Source organism: Balaenoptera physalus (genome assembly GCF_965194825.1).
Source record: "Balaenoptera physalus genome assembly, chromosome: 17".
Lineage (NCBI taxonomy): Eukaryota > Metazoa > Chordata > Mammalia > Artiodactyla > Balaenopteridae > Balaenoptera > Balaenoptera physalus.
In genome coordinates, this window is record NC_138895.1 from 14,093,730 (window position 1) to 14,121,306 (window position 27,577).

General features: G+C 40.1%; 1 protein-coding gene across 10 annotated transcripts in view; it reads left to right on the forward strand.

The window, feature by feature from the left end:
- The window catches only part of PREX2 (phosphatidylinositol-3,4,5-trisphosphate dependent Rac exchange factor 2), a 287,172-nt gene that overhangs the window by 158,535 nt on the left and 101,060 nt on the right, over window positions 1-27,577 (forward strand). For all 10 annotated transcript variants that reach the window (XM_082433590.1, XM_082433586.1, XM_082433589.1 and 7 more), the window contains 6 exons: window positions 2,806-2,923; window positions 5,360-5,544; window positions 7,607-7,768; window positions 18,285-18,504; window positions 19,049-19,256; window positions 25,365-25,544. In XM_082433590.1, coding sequence (XP_082289716.1) covers window positions 2,806-2,923; window positions 5,360-5,544; window positions 7,607-7,768; window positions 18,285-18,504; window positions 19,049-19,256; window positions 25,365-25,544 — 1,073 coding nt within the window. The remainder of the gene's footprint in view (window positions 1-2,805; window positions 2,924-5,359; window positions 5,545-7,606; window positions 7,769-18,284; window positions 18,505-19,048; window positions 19,257-25,364; window positions 25,545-27,577) is intronic.

The window sequence follows — 27,577 nt, forward strand, 5'->3', positions numbered from 1 at the left end:
AAGCTTCTCTTGGCCGGTGTAGCTGTAATCACAACCTTGCACAGAAGGCCCCGGGGGACAGCATGGGATAGTGCCAGGGCTGTTTGTCGTTTCCACTGCCAAGTTCACATTTAAGTGCAGCACTTTCAATCTCATAATGCTTGTTTCATCTGCATAATTAGTTATAATCGATTCTGCTTAAATGTCCACATTTTGCTGCTACAGTATTATCACCAGTTTAAAAAGTGCTCTGGGCTATTTTCATTTTCATTGTGATGAGTTGATGAGTTTTCAAATAGCTAACTGTTTATCAAATTGAAATCCGAAGGTCTGACCTGTTTTCTTGACTCTTGGGATTGCCTTAGAATCTATAATGGTCAGCATGTACCTCCATCTGTATATATGAATTATAAATGCTTACACTGTTTATTATAAAACTTCTGTGAAAAAGAAAACATTGTGGGTTCTATAGGGTCTGTGATGGACTGTTGGATATATTTTTATTTAGGTAGCTGGATTTAGCTTTTAAAAGAAAATACCAATATGTGCTTGCCGTTACTTAAAATTTTAAGCACTGTCCTCTGATCCAAAGTTTAAGTGCTATACAAAAATAAAATTAGAATCCTAATTGACAGGTAAAGCTTATTATCTCATGAGATACAAGGGAGTGTTGGATTATAAGAGAAAATTCTCTCAAATTAATTAACTGAGTGCAAAAGGAATTTTAAAGGACAGGCTTTCTATTTTTTTCTGTCATGCTCGGTGAAGTACTCTTTTCTAGATTTGAGCGTATGACTTTGTGTCCAAAACAGAAAGATGAGTGGCTATTTTCTCCTAGGCCAGGACTGACATCCTGCAAAATACTGAGCCCACCAGAAAATAGCTGATCAATTTTGCTTACTAATAAGGTCAAACGAGCACAGCAGATTGGAATTCACACGTAGATGCCTAGGTTATTTGGGTTGACAGTAGTTTAATAAATATTTATTGAACTGTATTAGTAAATGAAGTTTTAAAAAGATACTAAAATGATCAAATTTTTCGCCTTCTATCAAAATTTTTGAAAGTAGCCAAATTGATTTGAGTTTCATTTCTTTTCATTTCCCCTGTCTCCCTTGTTGGAGAGGTGTTGATCAGTGAAATAATTAAGAAAAGCAATAAATGGACAGAAAAATTCACTAAGTGAATAACGTGCTCTATCGGGTATCGACTGCCACAAAACAGACTGTCCCGAAACGTAGTGACTTAGAACAACAGTGATTAATTGTTTCTCTTGGTTCTCCGGGTTGACTGGGTGTTGGTTCCTGTGAGGGCTTCGTCCTGATGTGGCTTTGTTCTGCTGGGAACTGACTGGTGCTGGGGTTCCCCTCCCGATGGCCTCTCACTCCAGAGCCCCTCCACCTGGCCTTCCTTTCCATTCCTTAGCAGAATTCTCCTTTCTGCCTGGTGTCTGGGTTTCAAGAGGGAATAGTACAGGCAGTCAACTCTTTACATCATGCTTGCCACTGCTATCCCTTTGAAGAGTCAGATCACGTGACCACGCCCAGGATGAGTGTGGGAAGGAGCTACACAAAGGTGTGGACTCTGGGGGATGTGGTTACTTGGAGGCCACAACAGGTCACCAAGGTGTACTTGAATGATGAAATGTTAACTAGCATTTTAATGATGGGTAGCAATATAATAATCAAACACAATTGTGAAGTTAGTACTAGAGAAAAATGGATAGTACAAATTATATCACACTTCATTCATGCAACTCAGCTTATCATCTTACCTAGGAAAAGTACAAACATTAAAGTGGTAATGCAACCCTGAAAGCATTACTTGGTAGCCATTTCATCTCTCTCATTTATCTAAATAAGACAGGAACTGCTACTTCAATGAAAATATAGGATGATTTATGACGTGGAAGGATTAAAAGATAGTTATATCAATTGGGAACCCCATGAGATGAAAGGTGTTCTTCCAATTTTCTTATTGGTTTGATTCACAAAAACCATTAAATGTGTTGAAACATATGTGACTGTTAGGAGAGCATTTAAATCATTTGTACAATTATAGACCATTGCTTCTTCAGAAAAGTGTCTATCTAACATTTATTTAAAAATGTAATTTATAATTCATTTTGAGATAGACTTGAGTCATTTAAGACATTTGGGAAATACATCTTATTTAAAAGCCTATTATCTATCTTTGGAAGAAAAAATCTCAAGCTTAAAAATGTCAGTTTGTTGAAAAATATATTTTTTTAGTTTTATCATCCTATCAGATTCTCACTGACTTAGTAATCTTTTTTGTTTTTTTTTTAAATTTATTTATTTTTGGCTGTGTTGGGTCTTCATTGCTGCGTGTGGGCTTTCTCTAGTTGCGACGAGCGGGGGCTACTCTTCGGTGTGGTGTGCAGACTTCTCATTGCGGTGGCTTCTCTTGTTGCGGAGCATGGGCTCTAGGCACGCGGGCTTCAGTAGTCGTGGCTCGCGGGCTCTAGAGCACAGGCTCAGTAGTTGTGGTGCACGGGCTTAGCCGCTCCGCGGCATGTGGGATCTTCCTGGACCAGGGCTCAAACCCATGTCCCCTGCGTTGGCAGATGGATTCTTAACCACTGCCCCACCAGGGAAGTCCCTGTTGAAAAATAATGCCACCGACTTTCTATTAGTTTCTGACATTGATTTTCCTTCTCTTTCAAATGTTATTGTATTTTATTGTATTTAAACTAGAAGAATAAGTAAGATTGTCAACTCTCCTTTTGAAGCAGGTTTATGAAATGGATATGCATCTCAGGAAGCACTAATACCTCTGAGGTTTCTTTCTCCCCCTCATTTCCAGCAAGATTCCATTCAATGGGTTTATAACAGCATTGAGAGCGCTCAGGAAGACCTTCAGAAGGCTAACTCCAAACCCCCAGGAGATGAAGCAGGGGATGCTTTTGACTGTAAAGTAGAAGGTGGGTCCCTCCTTTTGCTCCTCATTGCCCTATAGTATGCTTTGTCCATGTGCCATTGCCGAGTCCCAGTTATTGAAAACCTTATATGTTCAAGCCATTTCTTAGTCATCTCAAATAGATGTCACGTCAAATCCCTAAGTCATAATTGCTGGTGACTAACATACAATAGCTATGACACTTTCTTAGGTACTTGATTAAGTGTTTTACGTAGATTATCTCATCAAGTCATCAAAAATGAAAATCTATTAAAGGTGTGATTATCATCATTCTCATTTTATGGGAGAAGAAATAGAGACCCATATAGGTGAATGGACATGCCCAAGAGATGCAGAATCTCAGCCCCACCCCAGATCTACTGAATGAGAATCTCCATTTTAACAAGATCTTATCTTATCTGTATGTACATTACAATTTGAGAAGCCCTCGTTTAGAAGGTCCATAGTTCCTTTGAAAATACATTTCTTTTCCTTTTCTTTTAAATAGAAATATAGTTGATTTACAATGTTGTGTAAGTTTCAGGTGTACAGCAAAGTGATGTTATACGTATATATATATATTCTTTTTCAGAGTTTTTTCCATTCTAGGTTATTATAAGATATTGAATATAGTTCCCTGTGCTATACAGTAGGTCCTTGTTTTGAAAATACTTTCTTGATTCAATAACTTTTACTGTATTCTTACAGTAATGAAGGAGGCAAACTAATAATGTGAGTATGAGGGGGAGAGAGATCTTTTGATAAGGACTCATACCATTTCTGTTTTCTCAGTGAAGCAAACCTGCAGGTCACTCTATTCAGTGGCGAAGGGTGAAGGGACTGAGGCAACTACATTTACGTTTGCATTTAACAAATACCTTGAAATATCATTATAAACTTTTTCATGGAAGTCCTTGAATCCTCTCCTACATTTTCTTGGTATCTTTCCGCTTATACTCTTGGTGGATGTCTCTGGACATTTTTATTGTAATATTAGGTTCCTCCAAACCAGCATAGCTGGAGAATTTGCTATGCACACTGAATCATATGGGGGTACTTAGGAAAAGCTGTTTTCCCTCCATTCCTGGAAGGCCACTTGGGAGGAGGTGCCCGGATCATGAACGACATCAGAAATATTTCAATCTCATTGGAGCAGCAAAGCTGTAGTGATAAATCAGCTCTCTTATTTATTTAAACCAGGACAAATCTCAGGACCTTGTCTTGAGGCTTTTATTCCTCATTTATAGTTAGTTTTTGCTAATCATCATTGGTGCCACAGTGAAAGGTAGAATGGGTTAGTGAGATGCTCTGGAAATTGATTTATAGCTATTCTTGGACTTAATTATTTTAAAGAAAACCATTTTTCTGCTTTTGCCTATTTTTTAAAATAAATTTATTTATTTTATTTATTTATTTTTGGCTGCGTTGGGTCTTCGTTGCTGCGCGGGCTTTCTCTAGCTGAGGAGAGCAGGGGCTACTCTTCGTTGCGGTGCGTGGGCTTCTCATTGCAGTGGCTTCTCTTGTTGCGGAGCACAGGCTCTAGGTGCGTGGGCTTCAGTAGTTGTGACACGTGGGCTCAGTAGTTGTGGCTCACGGGCTCCAGAGCGCAGTCTCAGTAGTTGTGGCGCACGGGCTTAGTTGCTCCGCGGCATGTGGGATCTTCCCGGACCAGGGCTCGAACCCATGTCCCCTGCATTGGCAGGTCGATTCTTAACCACTGCGCCAACAGGGAAGCCCTGCTTTTGCCTATTTTATATTTACTGTTTCTGCTATTCTAGGGCTTAATTGGGTTAAGTAAACTAATATTCTGTTTTCGCTTATTTAATATTTACTATTAGATTCCTCAGCAGTTTCTTGCTTGAGACTTTAGGTGTTTTTTCCCCTAGCTGACTGATTGTTGGCCAAAAACCTATAGGAATACATTCCAGATGGAAATTTTTTTTACAGTGAACAATGACACATTTTCGCAATGAGTCAGCTTTAGAAGGTGCTGTTTGGGAAAATTCAGGCGCTCTCTGCTTAAAAAAATAATTATTCCATCTCCGTTCTGCTTCTTCAATATGGTTTTCTGTATTTTTTCTGCTTTGAGAAAATATTCATCCAATGTTTGAGGCAGTTTTAGGAACCCTGACTTTAAGTTATGCATGCTTTTAATGAAAAAATTGTATGTTTAATGTTGATATAGGTATAAATAGGCATACATATGGTCCATAGATCAAAATGGGTATGCAAAGATAAGACTAGTCATGTTACAGTGGTAAGATTTGGATTGGTCAATCATGTATTTTTTTAAATGTTCTTATTTTTTAAAATGTTAACAAGAATAGATGCTTCATTTAGCACAGCAGATTTAGTCACCCTTTAAAGAACTCTTTAAAAATTATTCAGAGAGACTCAAATTATTTGAAGAGACTAACAAACCCTTCCTGAATTTGCTGAATTAAAATTGTCTTTATTCCAGAGGTAATTGACAAGTTCAACACCATGGCCATCATCGACGGGAAGAAGGAGCACGTGAGTCTGACGGTGGATAACGTCCACCTAGAGTATGGCGTCGTGTACGAGTATGACAGCACCGCCGGGATCAAGTGCAACGTGGTGGAGAAGATGATTGAGCCCAAAGGTTTCTTCAGCCTCACTGCCAAGGTACTAGCGATCCCTGCAAAGGAAGGGATTTTGTTCTCGGTTAAGCAACAGAAACCCTCCCTCACCCCCACTTTAAAAAATGTAAATAGCTGTATATGTTTCAGCTGTCCGCTCATTCAAGTTCCTTTTCTTGTACTTTTTTCCCCCATTACTCAGTTTATGTACAGTCTTTTTTTTTTTTTTTTTTTTTTAACTGATCTCTTGGAGCACAGTGTCATGTTAGATGGGACGCTTGCCCAGGCGAGCATTAGTTGATTTGGCAAAGGTGTCTTTGCATTTAGTAAGTTTACTACGTCTGTTAATTCAGTATCATGAATACGTTTCAGATGGTTTTCATGACAGGTGGTGCTTTCCTAAATGTACATAACCCTGTGAAGAATATTTGAAGTCGTAAAATGCATTCAAATTCTGCAAGTCTCATGTTTATTTCATAAAATTGCTCGAAGCTTAGAGATCAGTTTATGAATAGATCTTCAGGTATTTATACAATTCTTAGATGCAAAGGATCTTGTACTTAGTCCTTAGACTACAGCAGAACAGGAAGGGAGAAGGGGGGTCTTCATCCAAATGGATAAAACATATGCTAAGTTAAGAGGTGACCCTGTGTTTGCTTTTCATGATCCTTCCACAGGGTAAATCGATCAGACTCCTGTTGGACCCTCCACAGGTTGGAGCTTTAGTGTTCCATCTGCTTTTGTATAGCTTTGCCGCCTTTATTTCTTCATTTCAATTCTTGTTTTGAATGTGTGTAGTTGAGATAGATCTAGGATTAACAACATGTATTTTTTTATTTTAGTGGAAGAAAAATAATATAAAAATCCAAATGCACTATTTCAAAAATAATTATTTTATGTTTTTGTTTTATATTCTGAAAGTTAACTTTTGAAAAAATCCCATCATTCTGATGGCGTTGTACCGCTATATGTACCTACTGATAGAGAATCTATATTTTCAAAATGCAACCCCTTCCCAGCTGCATTATACTATTAAGAGGATCCATGGAAGAGTTTGGGATCAGGTTATTGTAATTATTTTATCTCATTTTCTCGCTATTTCAAATTGGCAAGATTACGTGGATTATTTTATATATGACAACTGTACAGCTTAGTCTGCACATATTTCTATTTTACACATGAAGAAAAATCAAAGAAATTAAGAAATTAAACCAAGATCACACTGCTAATGATAAAGTAAGCTCTAATTTCTAGACTAGTGATTAAACAGAAAACTCACACTCTATATTCTGCAAGACAGGGAAATGGAGGTGGTGAAGGAGGTCAGATAAACACAGCATCTCTAGGTTGTCTCACACAGTATTATAAAACTGTCAGGTAAGGGCGTAATCAGTCCTTGTGATCTTTGAACAATCATGAATGCTACATATAAATAATAAACATAATTAATTCTCAGTTCATGGGAAATTCTCAGTGACTTGTGGTGTACACACACACACACACACACACACACACACACACGCTGCCTTATAATTGATTAAAACAGCCAAAAGGATTTACTAGTTGAATACATCATATGGATGCTTTTATCTAATGCTTTTATCAGACGGAGTTCAGACACTGAAAGCAACATTGCTTTTTACTTTATCAAGGGAAAGTCTCATTTATTCATTCCTTCAGCAAACATTTGTTAAATGCACTCTCTGTACCAGGCTCTCAGTAGCAAGCAAGGATATGGTTTTCCTTAGTTTTTGTTGTTGTACTACCAAACTGAGAAAAAAAAATGTTCTGAGTAACTCTGACTAAAATATGGGCAGTGTGTTCCCCCATCAGAGTGTACTGATTTATCCAGCAGGGAGTCTTTGAAGTCCCCTCACCTCCCTCAGGCAGCCTTTTATAGCCAGCAGAAGGGAAAACAGGAGATGCCAGGCACACAAGTCCATCACTTCACTGCCAGGGTTTATTGAACATACAAATCCCAGGCAGCTAAAAGAAGCACACTGGGGAAAGTCACCCTGTGCTGTGAAATTGTGAAAATTTTATTTGGCTGATTTTGAAGGGTTTTTTTTCTTGTTCTATTTTGTGTGTGTGTGTATGTGTGTCTACAGATTCTTGAAGCCCTGGCTAAAAGCGATGATCATTTTGTACAAAACTGCACCAGCCTTAGCTCTTTGAACGAGGTGATTCCTACTGACCTTCAGAGTAAATTCAGTGCTGTTTGCAATGAAAAAATTGAGCGCATATGTCAGAGAATATCCAGTTATAAAAAGGTAAAAGCTCTATGTATGTATTTTACAAGTAATTATTATTTAAATTATTATTTTAATGTCAAATTTAATTCAATTCTTGATGTTTTTCATTACTTATTTTTGTACCACTTTATTGAAATAGTGATAACATTTATGTAACATTTTAGGGTTTTTTGAATGCCTTTACATCCTTTGCCTCATTTGATCTTTGCAAACTTGTAAGCTAGGCCATTATTCCACATTTTCCAAATATAATAACTGAGGCCTAAAGAATTAAATTACTTACTGGCAAGAATAGAGTTGGGATTTAAATCCAGGCCACCTAATTCTGAAATCAGATTTTTATTATTATTATTATTTTTCTTTTTTTTAGCTCGGTGCTAAAAAAAAAAAAATGCAATCAGATTTTTATTATTACACTATAGTTCTTCTTTCCCTGTTCTCTTGACAGAGGGAACAGAGCCCTTAATCAGAAAGTACATGGAACATCGGCTGTTGTAAATGGATTCATTGCCTCATTCATTTGACGTATTAATTGAGCACCTTTTGTGTGTGAAGCAGTGTTCTTGGTACCAGGAATACGGCAGCAAAGGAGAGAAGGTCTTTCCTCTCACGGTGCTTCTATTTGAGTGGGGGAGACAACAACGAAGTAAAGAAATCTCTACAAAGGGGGAAAATCAAATATTGGAGAGAGTTACGAGGAAAGCTACGGTGGGAAGTGCCAGGGTGGGAGCTCTAGGCTGGGTGGCTATAGAGAAAGCCTCTCTGGTAAACTCGTGTCTGAATGACAAGTAGAACTCTTCCTTTAAATGGGAGGAAGAAGCGTCCAGGTAGACAGAGCGTCTGGTACAGAGGCCCCAAAGCAAAAAGAAGGTCAGGGTGGCAGGGGAAGAGTGACCAGTCAGTCATAAGCGCGGAGGCTTTGGCAGGGACAGGTATGAGGTGCCGTGAAAGCTCTTTGTACCTTTCGGGATGTTGGAAGGAGTTTGGATTTTCTTCTTACATCGATGAGAAGCAGTTGGAAAATTTTAGATAGAAGGATGACTTCATCTAATTTAGGTTTTTGAAAGATCGTGCCGGTTCCTCTGTAGGAATGGATTGCAAGGGGCAAGAAGTGAGGCGTAGAGAGGGGTGGGAAGCGATTGCAATTGTCCGGGTGAGTGACGGTCATGGCTTGGACTCTGGGGAAGACAGAGGAGACAGAGGACATTTGGTGAACTCGAGGATATATTTTAGAGGTAGAATAAATAAAAATTGATCTCTAAGACATATCTTATAGTAGGTTTTAATTTTTTTTTTCTGTTTGTGTCAGTGGGAGGCTAGCTAATTATTTCCCTCAAAGTGAGGCTGGTTGCTTAAATTTGGATAGTCATACTAGGAAATATGATTTATCCCAGTGTTTATGAATACGAGTTAACTGTCTATGTTTGTTATGGCAAATAAAAGTCAGTATGTGTCCAGATATGTCCATACAAAAATAGGGAAATGTGTGAACGGATACCCAAGGGATTTCAATTAGGTTGCCTCAGGGAGGGGAAGGGGAAGGGAGCTCACTGTGTTTTTCTTTAAGCATTTCCTATACTGTTAGGCTTGTTAAGTTGAATATGTATTGATGTCATTATTTTTTTATAAGTCCATTTACATGAAGAAAAAATGATATTCCAGATCACTGCATAACCGTCACATCTGTTCACCTTCTTTACATGATTGCTATGGACCTCTTTAAGTTTGGGAAAGATTCCATGAATATGTCTCGTTGAAGCTGAAGAACAGAAGATTTTCTTTTTACTTCTCCTGTCTCTATGAGAGGTGACAATGCTTTGAAGTTAAATTTAAAAGCGCTAAAAAAATGCAAATTAGTAGTCCCCTTTTGAACACATTTTGAAAAGAGAGTCATTCTACTTCAGAGACAGATCTGTATAAAGTATGGTAGGGTTCAGGCAGATTCTGGTTGTCAAGCTTGTCACTTTTGCGTGTGTCATTTTTCTACCTTTTTTGGATTTTCTTCCTATTTTCTTCTCTCCATGCATTCAAACAGCAAAAGCAGTAGAAGCATCTTAAATAAATACACATAAGAAAAGGTAAAATACAGAAATAAAAAGAAAACATTAAGATGAGGGTATATTACATAGGGTATTGATTCAGCTGCTTTAAGAAGGACCAAGACAACAGAGGCTTAAACCAGATAGAAAGTTTATTTCTCACTCATGTGAAAGTCCAGTGTGATAGGAGTCCAGTGAGGTGGGGCTTGATGATCTTCTAGGGATCCTTCTGTATTTTTGTTTTCTCCCCTAGGATATTGCCCTCTTCCGCAAAGCCAAACTTGGTGCACCACCACCATGTCTAAATGAATGCCCCTTAGAAGGGGAAGGAGGAAGTGGAGAGTAAAGCGCTTCCTTTTGAGGGCAGGACCCAGAAGTTGTACACATCACTACTGTTCACATCCTGTTGTTTAGTGAAAGGGAGGCTGGGAAATGTAGTCTCAAACTAGGCATCTTAAACTAAAACTCAAGGAATTTTATTACTAAAAGAAAGAAGGAGAGGATAAATATTGGAAGAAAATGAGTAGGTAAATTTAGAGGTAAAGCTATATTAGAACAGATGGTATAGACCATCAGGGGAAAAGGGGCTATAGGTAAGCAGGTCCTAAGACTCTATTTACTTGCTAAAGTGGAATATTATATTTGGCCTTCAGCTTCCTGATGGCCAAAATGAAAAGGGAAACACAGTCTGTTACTTATTTATCAGTATCCCTGTGATACATACATGTTTCTTAAGAGAAGCAAAGGTTTTCTTGGTCTAAGTTCTAGAGGAAATCTCTCACCCTGGATTTCAGAGGCAACACCAGGAACGTCAGGGCAGTGTCCATAAACATAGCCCTGCAAAAGAAGCAGCAGTTTGCTTTATGTGGCAGATATTTTTAAGACACTCTTTAATGAAAGAGCATTGGTCAAAAACTCAAGTTCACAAAAGCAAGTTTGTTGCAGGATGGGAAAGGAAGACTGGGGAAATACTTACTAAATGCGTATCTTTTACGTGGGCAATAGGGGCTTAAGTCAGTTATTTCAAGAAGTCTGCCCTCCGCCACATATAATCTACTTGGGAAGAAAGGTCAAAATACATGAAGTAATAATACTACTACTTAGCCTACTAAGAGGTGTCGCCATGAATGGTTGAACATGCTGGCACCTTGCTCTATATGCTGGTCCTCTGTGCTGTTATAGAGCGCACAACAGTTTATAGCAGTCTATATCAGGCATTGCATGCTAGCTATATTTTACAGTTTGCCTGTGTTGTGTAATCTTACCAACACAGTGATATCAGACATATTATCCCATTTCATCGATGAAGTGACTGAAGCGCAGAGGGATCAAGTAACTTTCCCAAAGGCACACAGCTGGGAGCGGCAGTGGAATTTGAACCTTGCTCCCTTTTATTCTAAAACTGGTTGTTGTTTGTTTACCTGTAGTTGATACTTTGCTACACAGCTGATGTGCTAAACAGTATGGTTCTGACTGCAAGGGCAATAGCATCTCAGTAATGGAGAAATCATCTCGGAGTGAGTGGTCAGCAGCTGCTAGCTGCTATCAACTGGAAAGATCTGTCAGAGTGAAAAGGAGGAGAGATGGCCCTCAAGTAAAGGGAGAGATCATAAATGAAGGCAAAGACTTAGAAATGAGACTGATCTGATTGATGAAGAGTTGACGTACTGCCTGGGCCAGAAAGGAGGATTTGAGTTGGATGCAGTTAAAAAGGAAACCTGACAAAATCTGATTTTTCCCAGTGATTTTTTTTTTTTAATTTTTATTTATTTTTGGCTGCGTTGGGTCTTCGTTGCTGCGCGCAGGCTTTCTCTAGTCGCGGCGAGCGGGAGCTCTTCTTTGTTGAGGTGCGTGGGCTTCTCATTGCGGTGGCTTCTCTTGTTGTGGAGCACGGGCTCTAGGCTCGTGGGCTTCAGTAGTTGTGGCCTGTGGGTTCAGTAGTTGTGGCTCGCGGGCTCTAGAGTGCAAGCTCGGTAGTTGTGTTGCACGGGCTTAGTTGCTCCGTGGCATGTGGGATCTTCCCGGAGCAGGGCTCGAACCCGTGTCCCCTGCATTGACAGGCAGATTCTTAACCACTGCGCCACCAGGGAAGCCCCTCCAGTGATGTTTTGAAGTGACATAATCATCAGATTTGTTTGTAAGATGTCCAAGTTGAGGGTGACTTGGACTCATGTAGAAGCATTGGGGACAGAGAGAAAAAGATCAATTCAAGCTGTGTGTAGGAGGAAAATATATACCGTCTATGATTAATTGGTTATGGCGATAAAGAAGGTGTTATTTCTTGGTTTCTAACAACAACCTGGTATTCAATGAACAACCTGGTATGCAATAAATAAAATAAAAGAGATGTATGTTTTTGGGGGATTATAAGCAGAGTTTTTCCCCAAATGGGAAACAACATTATCCTGGGGAGTGAGAAGCATCTTTCATTTCCTCAGGAGTAACTGGGCACCTGGGAAGCTTTTAAAGCAGAGGTGGACAGGCTACCGGGCAGTGATTTGAGATGATAAAAAGAATGTCACTGAAGTTTGGAAAGCTCTCGTATGCACATTGTTGCTGTTTGAGCCTCCAAGTAGCCATGTGTACTGAATAGTCTTATCAGCCTGCTTCTTTCTCAGGAAGTAAGAATTTGCTTCAAGTCACCTACCTGGCAGGTAGCCAACTAGGTATCAGTCCTATGGAGTGCTGTCTCACTTATTTTTATTTTTATTTTTAATTTAGAAATAAAGAGAAACTTGTAGTTAACCAGGACATGAGTGCTTTAAAAGCAGTCCTTTCATCATCCCTTCTTGACCATAAACCTGTTTAGAATCACTGGCTATCTTTCTCACGAAATAGAGAAACAAGGTTAGCAAGAAAACATTTCAAGGATCTTTTCTGTTTGAACAAAATGTCGATACCTAAGGTAACGGCCTGTCAGGTAAGGTCAGCTCCATCCATGTAACAGATGTATGTCAACAGAAACTATAGCATTTGTGAATATATATTTTTAATTTCCACGTATTTACTTTTAAACTATTATTAGCAACCTATTTGTCTCCCAGATGAAAGCTTCAAACAGCCCTCTTTGTGTAAAATAAAATGTATCCATAGAAACTAAAATCTCAAAGAGGCTAGCTTTCCCTTATTATTTTGACTCTAAAAGTTTTACGTGTTAAAAATAGAAACCAGTTGATATTTCTACAGTTTCCGTAGCCAGGCTGCTGCAATCACATTTAAGTTTTTGGCCAGCATTACAGGCCACAGATGTTCAGACCTTACTGGGGACCTGAATGAACCCTAAGCTGGCGTTTAATCTCTGTGGGGCAGGAAGTGTGGGCAGTCGTTCCAGACATAAAAGTATGCACTGTTTGGGGGAACGTGCTCACTCTCTGTTGTCCTGAGAACTTTAAAAAATTCTAGATTCATTCTCCTGTTTCCAAATAGTTCCATAATTGGCCTTATTTTTGGCATTGGGGATACTTCTTCCGTATAAATATTTAATGAGCTTTTAAGAGATAGTTCCTTTCTACACAAAAATACTATCTGTAGGAATCTAAGTTTTACGTTGACTATTCTGAGTATCTTTAGTTATTAATGCCACATAATCCCCAAATGGATGTATGGATTGGGAAAACTGTGGGTAAAATCTCTCCCCATGTCCTCTTCCCCCGATACAAAATTTTTATAGGTCCATGCCAGTGGGGTTTTACACTTCACTGAAATGGGAGACTGTCTGCAAAATAATAGCTTACCTTTGTATTTTTTTTTGACTTGTAGTCAAATGACTGTAATTGGATCTAAACTTGTTGTCAGGCTCAATAATTCATGAATTAACTACCAATGCATTAAAAACCTGAAATTCCTTTTCCAAGAATGACTTCTTCCTGTCAATACACAAATTTGCCTTAATATCTATATTAAAGATAAATATTTCCCTTGCCCGCCACACTCCTCTCCACCTCCTCTTCCACATCTTTGATCTCTGTCCTAAAAAGAGCTACCTACACCTGCTGTCCACACCTGCTGTCCACACCCACTGTCCACACCCGCTGTCCATACCCACTGTCCAACCTGCTGTCCATACCCGCTGTCCACACCCGCTGTCCACGCCCACTGTCCACTCCTGCTGTCCACACCTGCTGCCCACACCCGCTGTCCATACCCGCTGTCCACACCCGCTGTCCACACCCGCTGTCCATCCCTGCTGTCTACACCCTCTGGCCATGCCCACTGTCCACACCCGCTGTCCACACCCACTGTCCCTACCCGCTGTCCACACCCGCTGTCCACACCCACTGTCCATACCTGCTGTCCACACCCGCTGTCCATACCCGCTGTCCACACCCGCTGTCCACACCCGCTGTCCCTACCCGCTGTCCACACCCGCTGTCCACACCCGCTGTCCCTACCCGCTGTCCACACCCGCTGTCCCTACCCGCTGTCCACACCCGCTGTCCACACCCGCTGTCCATACCTGCTGCCCACACCTGCTGTCCACACCTGCTGTCTCACTCACCTTTCGTTCTCAGCACACTGCAGGTGGGCTCTGGTTCCCTCCATGTAACTGAACTGGCCCTTTCTAAGGTCACTGGCGGCCTATATTTTGCCAAAGCTTATTCACTGTGGTCATTGTAGTCCTTGTTTTAGTAGCATCTGATGCAGTTGAGCTTGTACCTTTCTTAAGCAGTTTTCTGTGACATGACCTATCCTGGTTTTGTCCTTTCTTCGTGGCCCATTCGTAGTCTCCTGTGCTGATTCCGCCTTTTTTGCCAACCTCTCATGTGGCAAAGTCCCACTTTGACTTTGACTTACTGTGTTTATTGTTTGCCTCTCCCCTCACTAGAATGTAACCACCCAGAAGGCAGGAATCTTTGTTCGTTCACTGTTTCCCAATGTGCCTAGAACCGTGCCTGGTTTAGAGCGCCCTGGATAGGTCATTGTTGGATGAATGAATGAAGCTGGTAATAAGCTTGGTCCACAATAGGTCTAAAGCATTTTCCATCCCAACTCATTCCCACCACCCCCATCCCATACCCTGTACGTTTCTTTATTGCAAAACTGCAGTTTTTTATTTATGGAAAAGAACTTTTGTCTTTCCTTGTGAGCTTCTCCAAAGCAGATGAGTGAGCTCAGTGTTTCATTTGATGTTGCTAAAGAAGATGACAGGTCCACACTTCCAGGGCCCTTTACTACCGTATGGCATGATCAGAGCATTGTCACGTGCCCACCACGGTCAGTACAAGAACTCCGCTTTCCTCATTTTAGGTCTGCGTTTCAGAAAGGGCTCACCATTAAATAGGAGGGCATGCTGTCTGCCAGCACATTTTGATCTTCAAAATATATATCCACATTTCCAGAACCCATGATTATGGGCCCCCCTCGCCCCCTCCCCCTTTCCTAGGGATACCCCAGGATGGAAGACAGCACTGCTTTCATAAGGCTCTTCCTTCTCCAAGAGAGGCTCTTATCAAAGAAGTTTCCACTTACTCTTTGAAAGAAACTGGGCACATTCAGACATGGGGCTACGCACCGTTCTGAGTGCATGGGGAGAGGGCATAGAAGACATTTGTATTGAGATAGATGTTGGAAAGCTGCAGGAATTGGGTCCCACTGAAAAGGGAATCTTCCCCCTCCTCTGCCTGATCACTCTAGAGATACTTCATTACATCACCCTGTTCACTTCCTTCTCAGCACTTACCAAAATTTCTAATTATCTGGCTATCGTATTTATTATATAATTGTTACATATGTACATACACATATACAGTTGTATATATGTTTATACATATATGTTACATATAATTGTAATAGTATAATTGTTATATATAAGGGTGATATATTGTTTTTACCTGTGTCCCCTACTAGACCGTGAATTCTATGAGGGCAAGAGCTGTGTCTCCAGCATAGCACAGGATCCAGAATAGATGCTTCTTTTATATTTTTGAATGAATGAATAATTGGTTAAAATGCAAGAAAGCAAGAGAAGGGTAACTGCCTATTACCATGGATGCTGTGACATAATAAAATCGATCTCCGTGTCTTTGTGCCGTGGGAGCCTTCTCTGAGATTTTTATCCTGCAACTACAGTGGAAAAGAACTTCTGAGTGAAAGTTTTCATCTGGCCTTAAATTCTAGGTCTTTCCGAGATAAGTCTCCAGGTCACGGTTGCTTTATTAATAAAGAGAAAGTGATAATTCAGGAATTCTCTAAATGCCTTCCTGTCTCTCAGTGTTTAGGCTATTTTCACTATATATCATTATCAAATGTGTTAGTAATTTTGTTAATAGATTCCTGCATTTCAGTCCAATTCTATTTAGAGTCCTACTATGTGCTAGCCCTTTGCTGAGATACATAGCTTCTGACATGTGATTTGAAAACACAGTTTAATATACTTGTAAGATAGTTCATATCCTAATGGTGAGCTTATAAGATGTGATTTTTGATATCACATCTTTATTCTTGAATTTAACCTAGAAAAGTTACACAGTAACTGGTAGTAGTCTTAATTTTTATTCTCTTCAATGTCCAGATTACTACTCTACTAGTGGAATAAATAGATAGGATCTGGTTATAGTTTCCAAGGAAGAAGAGAGCATAGATATTATTTAATCCACATTCCATATTTTACTAGAAATGACAAAGAGACAGGGACTTGCCCAGCATCACATCAGTTATGGGGACGACATAACTAAAACACAGGGAGCTGGTGGCTCTCAGTCCTTTGTTTTTTTTTTTTTTTTATAAATTTATTTATTTATTTATATTTTATTTTTGGCTGTGTTGGGTCTTCGTTTCTGTGCGAGGGCTTTCTCCAGTTGCGGCGAGCGGGGGCCGCTCTTCATCGCAGTGCGCGGGCCTCTCACCGTCACGGCCTCTCTTGTTGCTGAGCACAGGCTCCAGACGCGCAGGCTCAGTAGCTGTGGCTCACAGGCTTAGTCGCCCCACGGCATGTGGGATCTTCCCAGACCAGGGCTCGAACCCATGTCCCCTGCATTGGCAGGCAGATTCTTAACCACTGCGCCACCAGGGAAACCCCTCAGTCCTTTGTTTTTGAAACTACAATCCACTTCAATTCTATGAGATGCTTGTGTGTGATGCACAAGACAGATGTAAGCATGACTCTCATGGAGTTTACCATCTGCTAAGGGAGAGAGAAATAAGAAAATTATTCATGGGACTTCCCTAGTGGTGCAGTGGCTAAGAATCTGCCTGCCAATGGCAGGGGACACAGGTTCAAGGCCTCGTCTGGGAAGATCCCACATGCTGCGGAGCAACTAAGCCTGTGTGCCACAACTACTGAGCCTGTGCTCTAGAGTCCGTGAGCCACAACTACTGAAGCCTGTGCGCCTAGAGCCTGTGCTCCACAACAAGAGAAGCCCTGGCAATGAGAAGCCCGCACACCACAACGAAAGGTAGCCCCTGCTCGTCGCAACTAGAGAAAGACCCAACGCAGCCAAAAATAAATAAATAAAATAAAATAAGTAAATAAAAAGAAAATTATTCATAATTGTAAGGAGGATTACAGGGTGCTGTAACCTAGCACCTAAACGGAAAATTGAACCTAGACTAGGGCTCAAGGAAGGCCCCTTGATGATTTCATAGAACTTGAAAATGCATAGGAGTAAGTTTGGAAACGAGGGAAGAACATTTCAGGCACACTGAACAGCCTGTACAGAGACCTCGAATGAGTGGATGGTATGTGAGAGGAACTGAGTGAAAGCCAGGAGGCGCACAGGGAGCAAGGGGAAGAGAGCTTGAGATAAATAAACCGGGTGTGGATCGGACTCTGGGAGGCTGTATAGACCATCGCAAGTGTAGACCATGGATTTGGATGGCAAGGTTTTAAGTAGGGGAGTGGCTGTCCGGGCAAGTTGTGTAACTTCCTTGAGCATCACTATTCTCAATGGCACAGAAGCAAGAGTCCACGCCAGTCTTCAGGCTGCCCCTGACCCAAAGCTCAGCGGTGATTAGCAGGAGGCCCGGGTGGGAAGGAAAGTCTGTTCTGCCTGTTGTCCTGCCATCCGGGGTCCCCACCACCAAGCTTTGCTGTCTAACCTGTTCACAGACTCGGGTCTGGGTCAGCTTTCTGACAATGTTTGGAATAATCCATCTTCTTCCATCCTTGACCTGACAGCTACCCTATTCTGCCACCTTGCACCTTCTCCTAGCTTGGTGTCCTAGGACGCCGATTCAGTTTCTCTCTCTGACTCTCAGCTGCTGGGAGGCTGTGGATGTGAGTCCTAGTAAGTGGTGTTGATCACTTGAATTCATCCCTTTTAGCGCTTACCTTGCAATCAGTGTTTCAAAAGAATCCTTTGCATTTGCTGCCTATATTGCTTTGCTTTTCTAGGAATGTGTGAATTTTAAAATAATGACTTAATTTCTAACAGCTTGTCATTTATTTCACCCGTTGCAGTTGACATGTTTTAATTTTCTTTTGATTTTGCTATGGATGACAGGAGTGAAATGTTTGAATTATCACTGCATTCAACTGCTTTTTCTTTCATCTACAGTTTTCTCGTGTACTAAAGAATAGAGCCTGGCCCACCTTTAAACAGGCCAAATCTAAAATCTCCCCACTGCACAGCAGTGATTTCTGCCCCACCAACTGCCATGTCAATGTGATGGAAGTTTCTTATCCCAAAACATCAGCGTACCTGGGGAGTGCATTTGGTGTTCAGTTGGATAGCAGGAAGCATAATTCTCATGATAAAGAAAATAAATCGGAACAAGGTATGTTAGCTTTTTCAACTTTATCAAATTATGACACGTAACTTAGGCAATCATACCTATTCCTGCATCCCTGAAATTAGCATGTCAGCAAGTCTGAAATTTTATAAAGAAAGGATTCCTCACGCTAATCGTTTGGATAATTATGCATGAGTGTTTGTAGAATGAAAATGGAGTTCCACATTTTCATTAGTTTTCCTCTAAGAAGAATGATTGTTTTTGTCTTCCTTACATGCCTGATAGGCACAGCTCATGTCGCTGTGAAATCACTCATCTGAGATGGCCCTATAACTATGAGAAAAATAGTGGAGGAGCACCTGCAAGGGATGCAGAGTACCATCCCATGCCATCCCAGTGGGACGTGGAATCGAGCTGTATTCCTCGTTTTTAATCACAGCTCCCCATAAGCTTTAATTCCTGAATTAAATGCAGCATTAGATTGGCATTTTATCTTTTGTAAGCTTGGACGTCTAAAATGAATAGCTCTGGATTGCTACTATAAGTTCAAGGTAATAACTGTTGCTATGGAATGGTTTCAACTCCTCAGGAAAACTAAGCCCTATGGTGTACATTCAACATACAATTACAACCATGGCGGCCCCTTCAGGTCTGTCTCTGGGGCAGCAAGATGGGCACGGTCTCCGGTATTTGTTGAAAGAAGACGACTTAGAAACCCAAGATATCTATCAGAAACTGCTGGGCAAACTTCAGACTGCACTGAAGGAGGTGGAGATGTGTGTTTGTCAAACAGATGAGTAAGCATTTTATTTACTGTGCTTTTAAATGTACCTAATACAATAGCTGTAGGAAATGGCACTCCTGAATACCCGTTATTCTTTTTACTGTTTGAAAATGTAGGAATTTTTGCTGAGCGTATAGATCCTCTTCATGCCAACACCTTAAAAATGAGAAAACATGGCAATTCTGTAGATCTGTATTTTAAGGAAGCATTTAATACCAGGGAAGAGAACAACAAGGTTCTTTCATATAGAAAACGCTAAGTTTCAGTGTGCAAATGTTAAATTGAACAATATGATTGAAAGAGTACGAACTGCGTGTAGGGATTTCCTTGTGTACCTTTTACAGACCAGAACACAGCATTTGGTGGATAGGCACTCAACAGATGTTTATGAAAAAATGTAAAGCATACTGAATCCTTAACATACTTGTTAAATGAGTAAAAGCAAAAATATGTGACCCTAGGACCAATGACCAACACACTTTCTTCTCTTCTGATTGAATTAATGGTTTACTAAGGAAGTACCCAAATCGCTGTGACAGTAATTTGGAATCTTTTTTCAAGAACAGAGAAGAGGAGGGAGTTGAATAAAATTTTTCCAGAGGTCAACTCTGATTCTTATTCAAGAATTTGAAGGTTGGAGAATTGCCTGAACTCTGTAGGATGGTTTGCTACATCATAGAGTGTGATTATGCTTCACATCTAGTCAAGGCAGAATGGGATTTGGGGTAGCTCAGTTTCTCATGTATAGAAGAGGGTGAATAATCATAGCAAATTATCTATTTGTGGTGAAAAATATAAAAATTAATACGAAAAGCAATCAGCCTAGGGCTTGACATGCTTGCTTATCATTCAGGGGATTGAAATTGTTGAATATATCATAGTGGGAAAAATCTGAAAATGGTATAAGGACCATTTTCCTCTTTTTAATGTACTCCCTTTATGAAGTTGCAGATTTAGATGGCTGTCAAATGTGTATTATTTAGTTCACACACACATCATCCCTACTTCCATGGATAATTCAGATTTCACATAAAATATTTAGAACTTATTCTAAGGCTTTGTTGTAATTACACATTACAATAATGAAATTTTAATTGACATGATCTCTTACTTTATACATCTTTGAAATTTAGAGATCAAAATTACCATATTAGTGCACCATGTTTCTAAGATTATCTTTAAGTAGTTACTATTTACTGTGCTACTGCTTTCTGACATTTTTATGAGTTAATTTAGAATTGAAATTCTGTTTTCCTTTGTCTAATACACTAGTTTTTTAAAATTACTTATAACACTTGGTGTATTATATTGGGACCACCCCATTCATAGACAGATCAAACAGTTTGAGGTTACTGAGAGAACAGGTGGTTATTTTTAAACAAATATATGATATTTGGAATTGTTTTAGAATGACCTTGTGACAGAGAAGTTAATATTTTAGGACATTATATTTTGCTTTATTTAATAAATTGATTTTATCATATATGTTATATTGTATTTTAGAAACCAGTCTCTTTTTTCCCCTGAAGTATTCAGAAGGTTCAAGAGGAAGATTCTTTATTAATAAGGCAATGGATAGTAGCATTGAATCCTGTATCCTGGATCTCAGAGGGATTCTAGGAGAGCATCTGGACCAATCCCATGCTTCCAGTTAAACCAAGAGTTATTATTCCTCCTTTTCAGATGAGTCCTTTGTCAATGGCAGGATTATTGATGTGCCTGAGTGAACACTGCCTTGGAGACTGGCTCTCTAATGCATTGACTACCCAGCACTTCCTGGCAATGGTCCAGAGTTTGTCTCTTTGTTAATTTATTGACTTTTTTTTTTTAAGTTCAGCTAATGTAGATATATTTTCAAGGAAATAGTTAGAGCCAAGGGGCTCCCTTTACTTGGTTTAAAATGCTTTATATTTAAAGCACTAATTTCAGAAAGAGGGTTAAGCTATTTTTATTAACCAAAGCTAGTTAAAATGATTACCTATTTTTACTTGTGATTTCCCCACTCTGTTATTCTAAAAGTCTTTACCAGCTGTGCTTGTTTATTAGGAAAGTGACATGAAATGAGCCAATGATTTGAGAAACTTCCTTGGTCTTCTCTGTGTGCACCATATAATTTAATTCTAAATCTAAATATGTTCCACCATAATTCAGTGTGTAACGTAATCACTTTAAAACAGTGCAGTTGTCCAAGTGTCTGGAGGCCCCATTGCCCGTTCAGAAGTGCTGCAGTGCAGTGGAGCTTGACAAATTATTTAAAAAGCTAGTTACTAAACAGTTTTCTCACCATGGAGAAATTATTCTTGGTCCAACATAGATGCCTCTGCAGAGTGGAGAAGCAGATCTCGGCCGCTGTGCCGAGTTTTAAGAGAATTGCCTCACAATATCTCCCTGCTAGCCTTTCTAGGAGTCATTCATTCCTGTGAAAGGTTCTGGTGCTGAGCCTAATTGTGAAGTCTGGTTTTCCTGTCACTTGGGAACACATCCTTTGACACACAGGCATTCCCCTAAATCCTCCTACCTTGTTCAGATCCAAAGATAGAACTAGAGACAGATGTGCTGTGTAGTAACAGGAAGTAAGGCGATGTTATAAATTTCATCAAGATTTTGTGATTCCTGTTTCATTTCAGGAAGCTAGATACTTTAGCCCTTTAATGGGCGATTTTCTGGTTAATGACGCTTGGGTATTAGATATAAGTGAAGGGAAAAAATAATTCGTGGAGAGTTCGGAACCTTTGACAGGGTTTTAAAATTCAGGGTTTGTGTATTCTCACAGAGAGGAAATGAATAAAGAGTATTGGGGGCTAGTAAGGCAGGAAATTTGAGAATAGACTTCATTTTGCAGGTACCACATGTCCCAGGATTGAGTGACAACCAAAACACATTGTAGGACAGTTAGTGAGCTGGGGGGTTACAGATAGGAACGGTAGGGCTGGTGGTGGAATTACCTTTGAGGTTTTCCCAAGCATTTTTCTGGTAAATGTAGAAAAGTGGGCAGTTTCATAAAAACTAGCATGTATTACAGGGGCTCATGTGCCGGGCACAGTTATATGATTACATGCACTGATTTCTTTCATTCTCACAATCCATCTGTGAGTTGGGTTATGAAACCCTGGGCTGTCTCACAGACGCCTCAAACTTAAATTTGTTTCTGAAATTGACATCTACTTTGACCTCATACTCAAATCTGCTTTGCCCCCTCCCCCATCAAGGTTGTCCCCCTTCTTAGTAAAGTATTCTTCATCTCTTCAGTTTATGAAGCCAGAATCTAGGTATCATCTGTGATTCTTCTCTTTCCTTTCCCTTCACCTCCAGTACCTTATCAAGTCCTGCCGGTCATACCTCAGAATGTGTCCACCCCATCACCTGAGACTGGGTCACCATAGTCTCCTCCCTAGTACCCGCTGTAGAATTTTCCAGCTGTGCCTCTCCATCTAATACATTCTACATTCAGCAGGTGCCAGAGGGATCTGTACAGGTAAATGGTGCTAGTCCCCTGCTTAAAGCCGTTTACTGGCACTGCAGTGCAACTAGAATAATGGGAGATGCGTTATCGTGGCCTGCACATTTCTACACGATTTGCCCCCAGGGGGAGGGGAGCCACCCAGTCATGAGTCCTGGAGAATTGGGATGTGGTGGGCAGCACTTATGACCACCTTCGCCCTCCAGAGTGGGTGAGCGATATGCAGGGAGGGGTGTTCTGCTTCGTTTGCACAGTATATGAGTGTGTCTCACTCAGCCCATTCTCTAAGATGAGAATAACAATGATAATACTGATAATAATAACGAGGATACCCACTTTATAAGGTGGTTTGAGGGACTGAATGAATTAATACCTGTTAGGTACTTAGCATAGTGACTGGCATAAGAGCTCAACAAATATTAGCTGTGCTGAAGAGGATGATGATGATATTTAAATCTCAGTTAAACAGAAAACACACAGGTAGACGCAATCCACCATATACAGAAATCTTTATTCATCAAGGGCATTTGGCGGAGATTGACCGGAAATGGTGCTCAGCTCAGGATGTTAATTCAGAATCAATAGACCTACACACTATCAGAGGGAGCTTAACACTGTATACGAGCAAAGGTAAAGGAAAATGTTTCTGCGAGCACAAATATTAAGCTTTATGCTCTATTATTACTTTTAAGAATCGAGAAATTTTATGCAAAAACGTGGTGTCAGAAACATTGTTTTTCTATCATTTGTTTGTTAGCCTAACACTTGTTCCCACAGGGTCAGTGCAAGCATGACTGCAGCTGTTTAAAATGAAAAGCAAATATGTGAACACAATTCGTAGAGCTCTGAAAAAAATGTTTATGCTGAGCCCCCATGACTCCTAATTTAAAAGGTCCATAGAGCACAGAGGGCTCCTTGCAGAATGAGAACTCCTGCATCTCTTTCCTCTTTGGTAGTCAAGAGTTATCTGTCTGTGCAGCGTGCAGCTTGGGTAATTGGAGTTAATCTAATGCTTTAATCTTTTGGGTGGAGGGAGTGAAGAAATACACAGTCTGTCTTATGAGACATAAACATATCTTTCCAAATAGAAAAAGTGTGTTTAAAATAATTCATAGCTTTGCAGGGCCCTGAGCAATCTAGCAGAAGTCCCTGATTTTCCCAGGTGTCTAAAAACTATAAACTGCCAAAATATTATTCAGATATCTCACAGTGAGACCTTACCTGATGACACTATTTGAAGTTGCAGCCCTGGCTTCATTCCCTTTTTAAAAAGTTTTCTCCTTCCCATTTGTCACCATGTGATACACTATACAGCTTATCTGGTCGTTGTTTGTTTCCTCCCAGTAGAATTTAAGCGCCAAGAGAGCACAGACTTTTGTTTGTTTTGTAAACTGCTGCTCGCACAGCACCAAGGGCAACGCATGGTTCGATAAATGTGTTTAATTAATTCATTAGTGAAATGACTTAACAAATATTTACTCTGCACAGCATTGGGTTTGACATGATGGGATATAAATAAGAGGTAGAAGATCTTTTCATGGTCTTGAAATAAAATAAACATGACATGGCTATGGAAAACTGAGTGTCAAGATATGTGCATATGTGCTGTTGACTAGAACAGCATGTCGTCGGTATTTGGTAAATAAAGGAGAAGATGATTGTGGGCTGGAGAAACCATGCCTGGGCCCTTTGTTCAGTTATGGTTTAATTTGTTTTGCACATTCTATAGCACATTGTTTGATAGTAAAGACTGATCCCATTTTTGTGTCATTTTGAGTTAGTTCTGTAAGAAACAATTTACAGCCAAACATTCAAGTCTAGCCTGGTGGAATCAGTGCTGTTGAGAGTCTGCATCAAGTTTTATGCCGATTCAGAGTCTGAAAGTGTACTTTAGCCTTGAGCCCAGTGGGAGAGCTTTGCGTTCGGGCAGATTCACGATGCTTCCTGGTGACTGGGTTGTGGATGGTATTGGGGTGGCCCCACTACCTCCTGTCCTCACCTGTGTGTGACTCTGGTTATTGTCTTAGGGTCGGGACGGGCAGGACTCCTGTTTGCATGAGTGTGAGGACGGTTTGTCCACACGATATTCTCCCTGACAAATAGAGAAAGCCTGGGGGAAACCCAAGGCAGGCGGAGGGGTGTAATGGGATTTTAACATCTGCAGGTAAGCCAGTGAGGAGGTTTAAACCCATTTAGTGTTTATTTTAATATTTGGATATTAAAATAAATATCCACTTTAAAGTTTCTCAGGTATTTTCACGTGGTGGTGACGATGGCTGGGAGGTACCAGCAATATGTTCTGTGCATTTCATTCTCCCAGCAGCCCTGTGGGTAGCTATTCTTATTATCCACATTTCATAGATGTCAAAGAGAACCATCCCGGTTTTGCCAGGAGAGTACAGCTGGTCCATGGCAGAACCTGGATTTGAACACAGCTTTCTCATCAAAACTGTGTGCTGTTTCCATTACTTATTCTGAGAGGAAAGAGTGAACTTTGCATGACAGGCTTTTTATGCAACAGGGTATTAATTTCAGGTGACACCTAGAAGAAGCTCTAGAAATATCTGTAAGCCTATCATATTCAGTGAGCAAGGTAGTTATCTGTAGCCGCCGGTGTGAAAATGTGCACTTATTCTTTTTTTTTTTTATATCCCACTGCAGCCTTCTATCTTCAATAACATATTCTCCTAAATTAGAACGTAAGACATCAGAGTCCATAGTCCCAACCGACAGTGACAACGAGAAGGGAGAGAGAAACAGCAAACGCGTCTGTTTTAACGTGGCAGGCGAAGAGCAGGAAGATTCAGGTCACGACACCATCAGCAACAGAGACTCTTACAGGTAATTCATTCATTCCTGAAACTCATCTCATCGACCAAGTCAAATGGGATTCTGTATTTTCCACATAGGTCTTGAAAAAATTTTTGACTGTTGTTTTTGTTTATTATTCCCACAAAATAACCGCTGGCTGTTACCAACCTCAGACAAAGCATAGTGAGACATCACTGTCTTTCAAATTCTTCCCTTTTATAATCTGAGTAATTCGGAAAAAACATTTTTTCTCCACCCGAGTGGACCTAATTTAGGAGATTTGTTATTCTCTTATGGATTGTGTAACACGTATGGCAAATAAGCAAGTTGTGCCTATATTAACAGGTTTTTTTTTTTTGAATATCTGTTTCTGATTATTGGACTATTGGGTAGTGAATAGGAGTTCTTTTTGTTTTGTTTTTCCTCCTTCCTATATTCTGTGATTCAAGCTAATTGAACTAGTTTCATGTGCTCACCTCTGTGACCAGCTTTGTGCATTTTTTCTTCCCTTGCATGCCTTCTGTACAATTTTGATAGGACTGCTGTAACAAAGTACCAAGAACCAGGTGGCTTGAACAACAGAAATTTATTTATTATCCTACAGTTCTAGGGCTGGAAGTCTGAAATCCAGGTGTCAGCAGGGTTGGGTTCTTTCTGAGGGCTGGGAAGGAAGGCTCAATCTCTTGGTTGCAGATGGCTGTCTTCTCCCTCTGTCTCTTCACATCCTTTTCCTTCCAAGCCTGTCTCAATGTCCATGTTTCCTCTTTCTTATAAGGACACCAGTCATACTGGATTAGGGCCCCCACTAGTGACCTCATTTTAACTTGATTACCTCTGTCAAGACCCTCTCTCCAAATGAGATCACAGTCTGGAATACTGAGTGTTGGACTTCACCATATGAATTTAGGGGCCGGGGAGGGAGAGATACAATTCAACCCATAACACCTTCCCTCCACGTATGCTGAGTGTACGGCTTCAGAACCTCCCGTTTTATTTACATTAACTGAAGACAAAAAACTCTCTTACTCTTATTTATTATACAGTGTTTTACAGTGAAGAGATATTTACTAATTATCGTTAAATCAAAGTTGTTTCATCAGAGATGTTTAGCACAAACTAATAGCTAACATTAAAAACATATTCTTACCAGACACAGGGGGAAGCAGGATGATTTCACGGAATTCCTCCCACAACCCTCTGTGGCAGGTTCTGATATTAACTGCATTTTACATCTAAGGAAGCTGAGGCCCGCAGGAGTTACATAATTTACCTAGGAAATCAGGTGGCCTGGCTCTCAGTTTATTAACCACTCTACTATTCCAATTTCTATGTGAAAAGGATTTTAATGAATACGTGAGTTAATTATTCCTAGAAATTTAATGATATATAAAACAAATTAAGCACTTTTACCATTTCACTTACTTTTAGCTTCTAAGGAGACCAGTATGCTCTTTAGTAAGAACCTGTGGTTTCTCTCCAGTGGGAAATGACAGATCTAAAAATACTTTCTTCCCTCAAATTCTAGTTATCAGATAATTAACATTACTCTCAGGTTCTCTCTAGGGTAAAATAGAAATTTTAAATGTACATTTAAGGTTAAATAAGTCCCTTTTACTTATTCTGAGAGAAAAAAATATTTATGTCTCCTGCACTACTTCTGAAATCTGTCATGTGTCCATATTCACACACAGACATTTCTAACTTTCTTTCCCTTGATGTTCATCATTACCCAGCACCTAGCAGGTGTGGTGTCCTGTTCTGGGCTCCGGGGTGGAGGCAAAGTGCCATCTTCCCGGGGCGGGGGAGGGGTGGGAGCTCAGAGTGCAATTAATAAGTTATCCTTTAAGTTACTAGAAAGGGTTGAAAGGCAGATCTCTTGAAACAGGATTTTGTCACTCTTAGCAAATCAACTACAGGCATATACCATCAAATGGATTGTAACGAATTTTAAGTTTGGTTTGACTCCTGTAAATAGCTATGCGTTTTAAAATTCAATTATGATTAGATTATATGACAAGAAAATTTGACATATGATCGAATTGAAAATACTTTCTTTTAAAGTA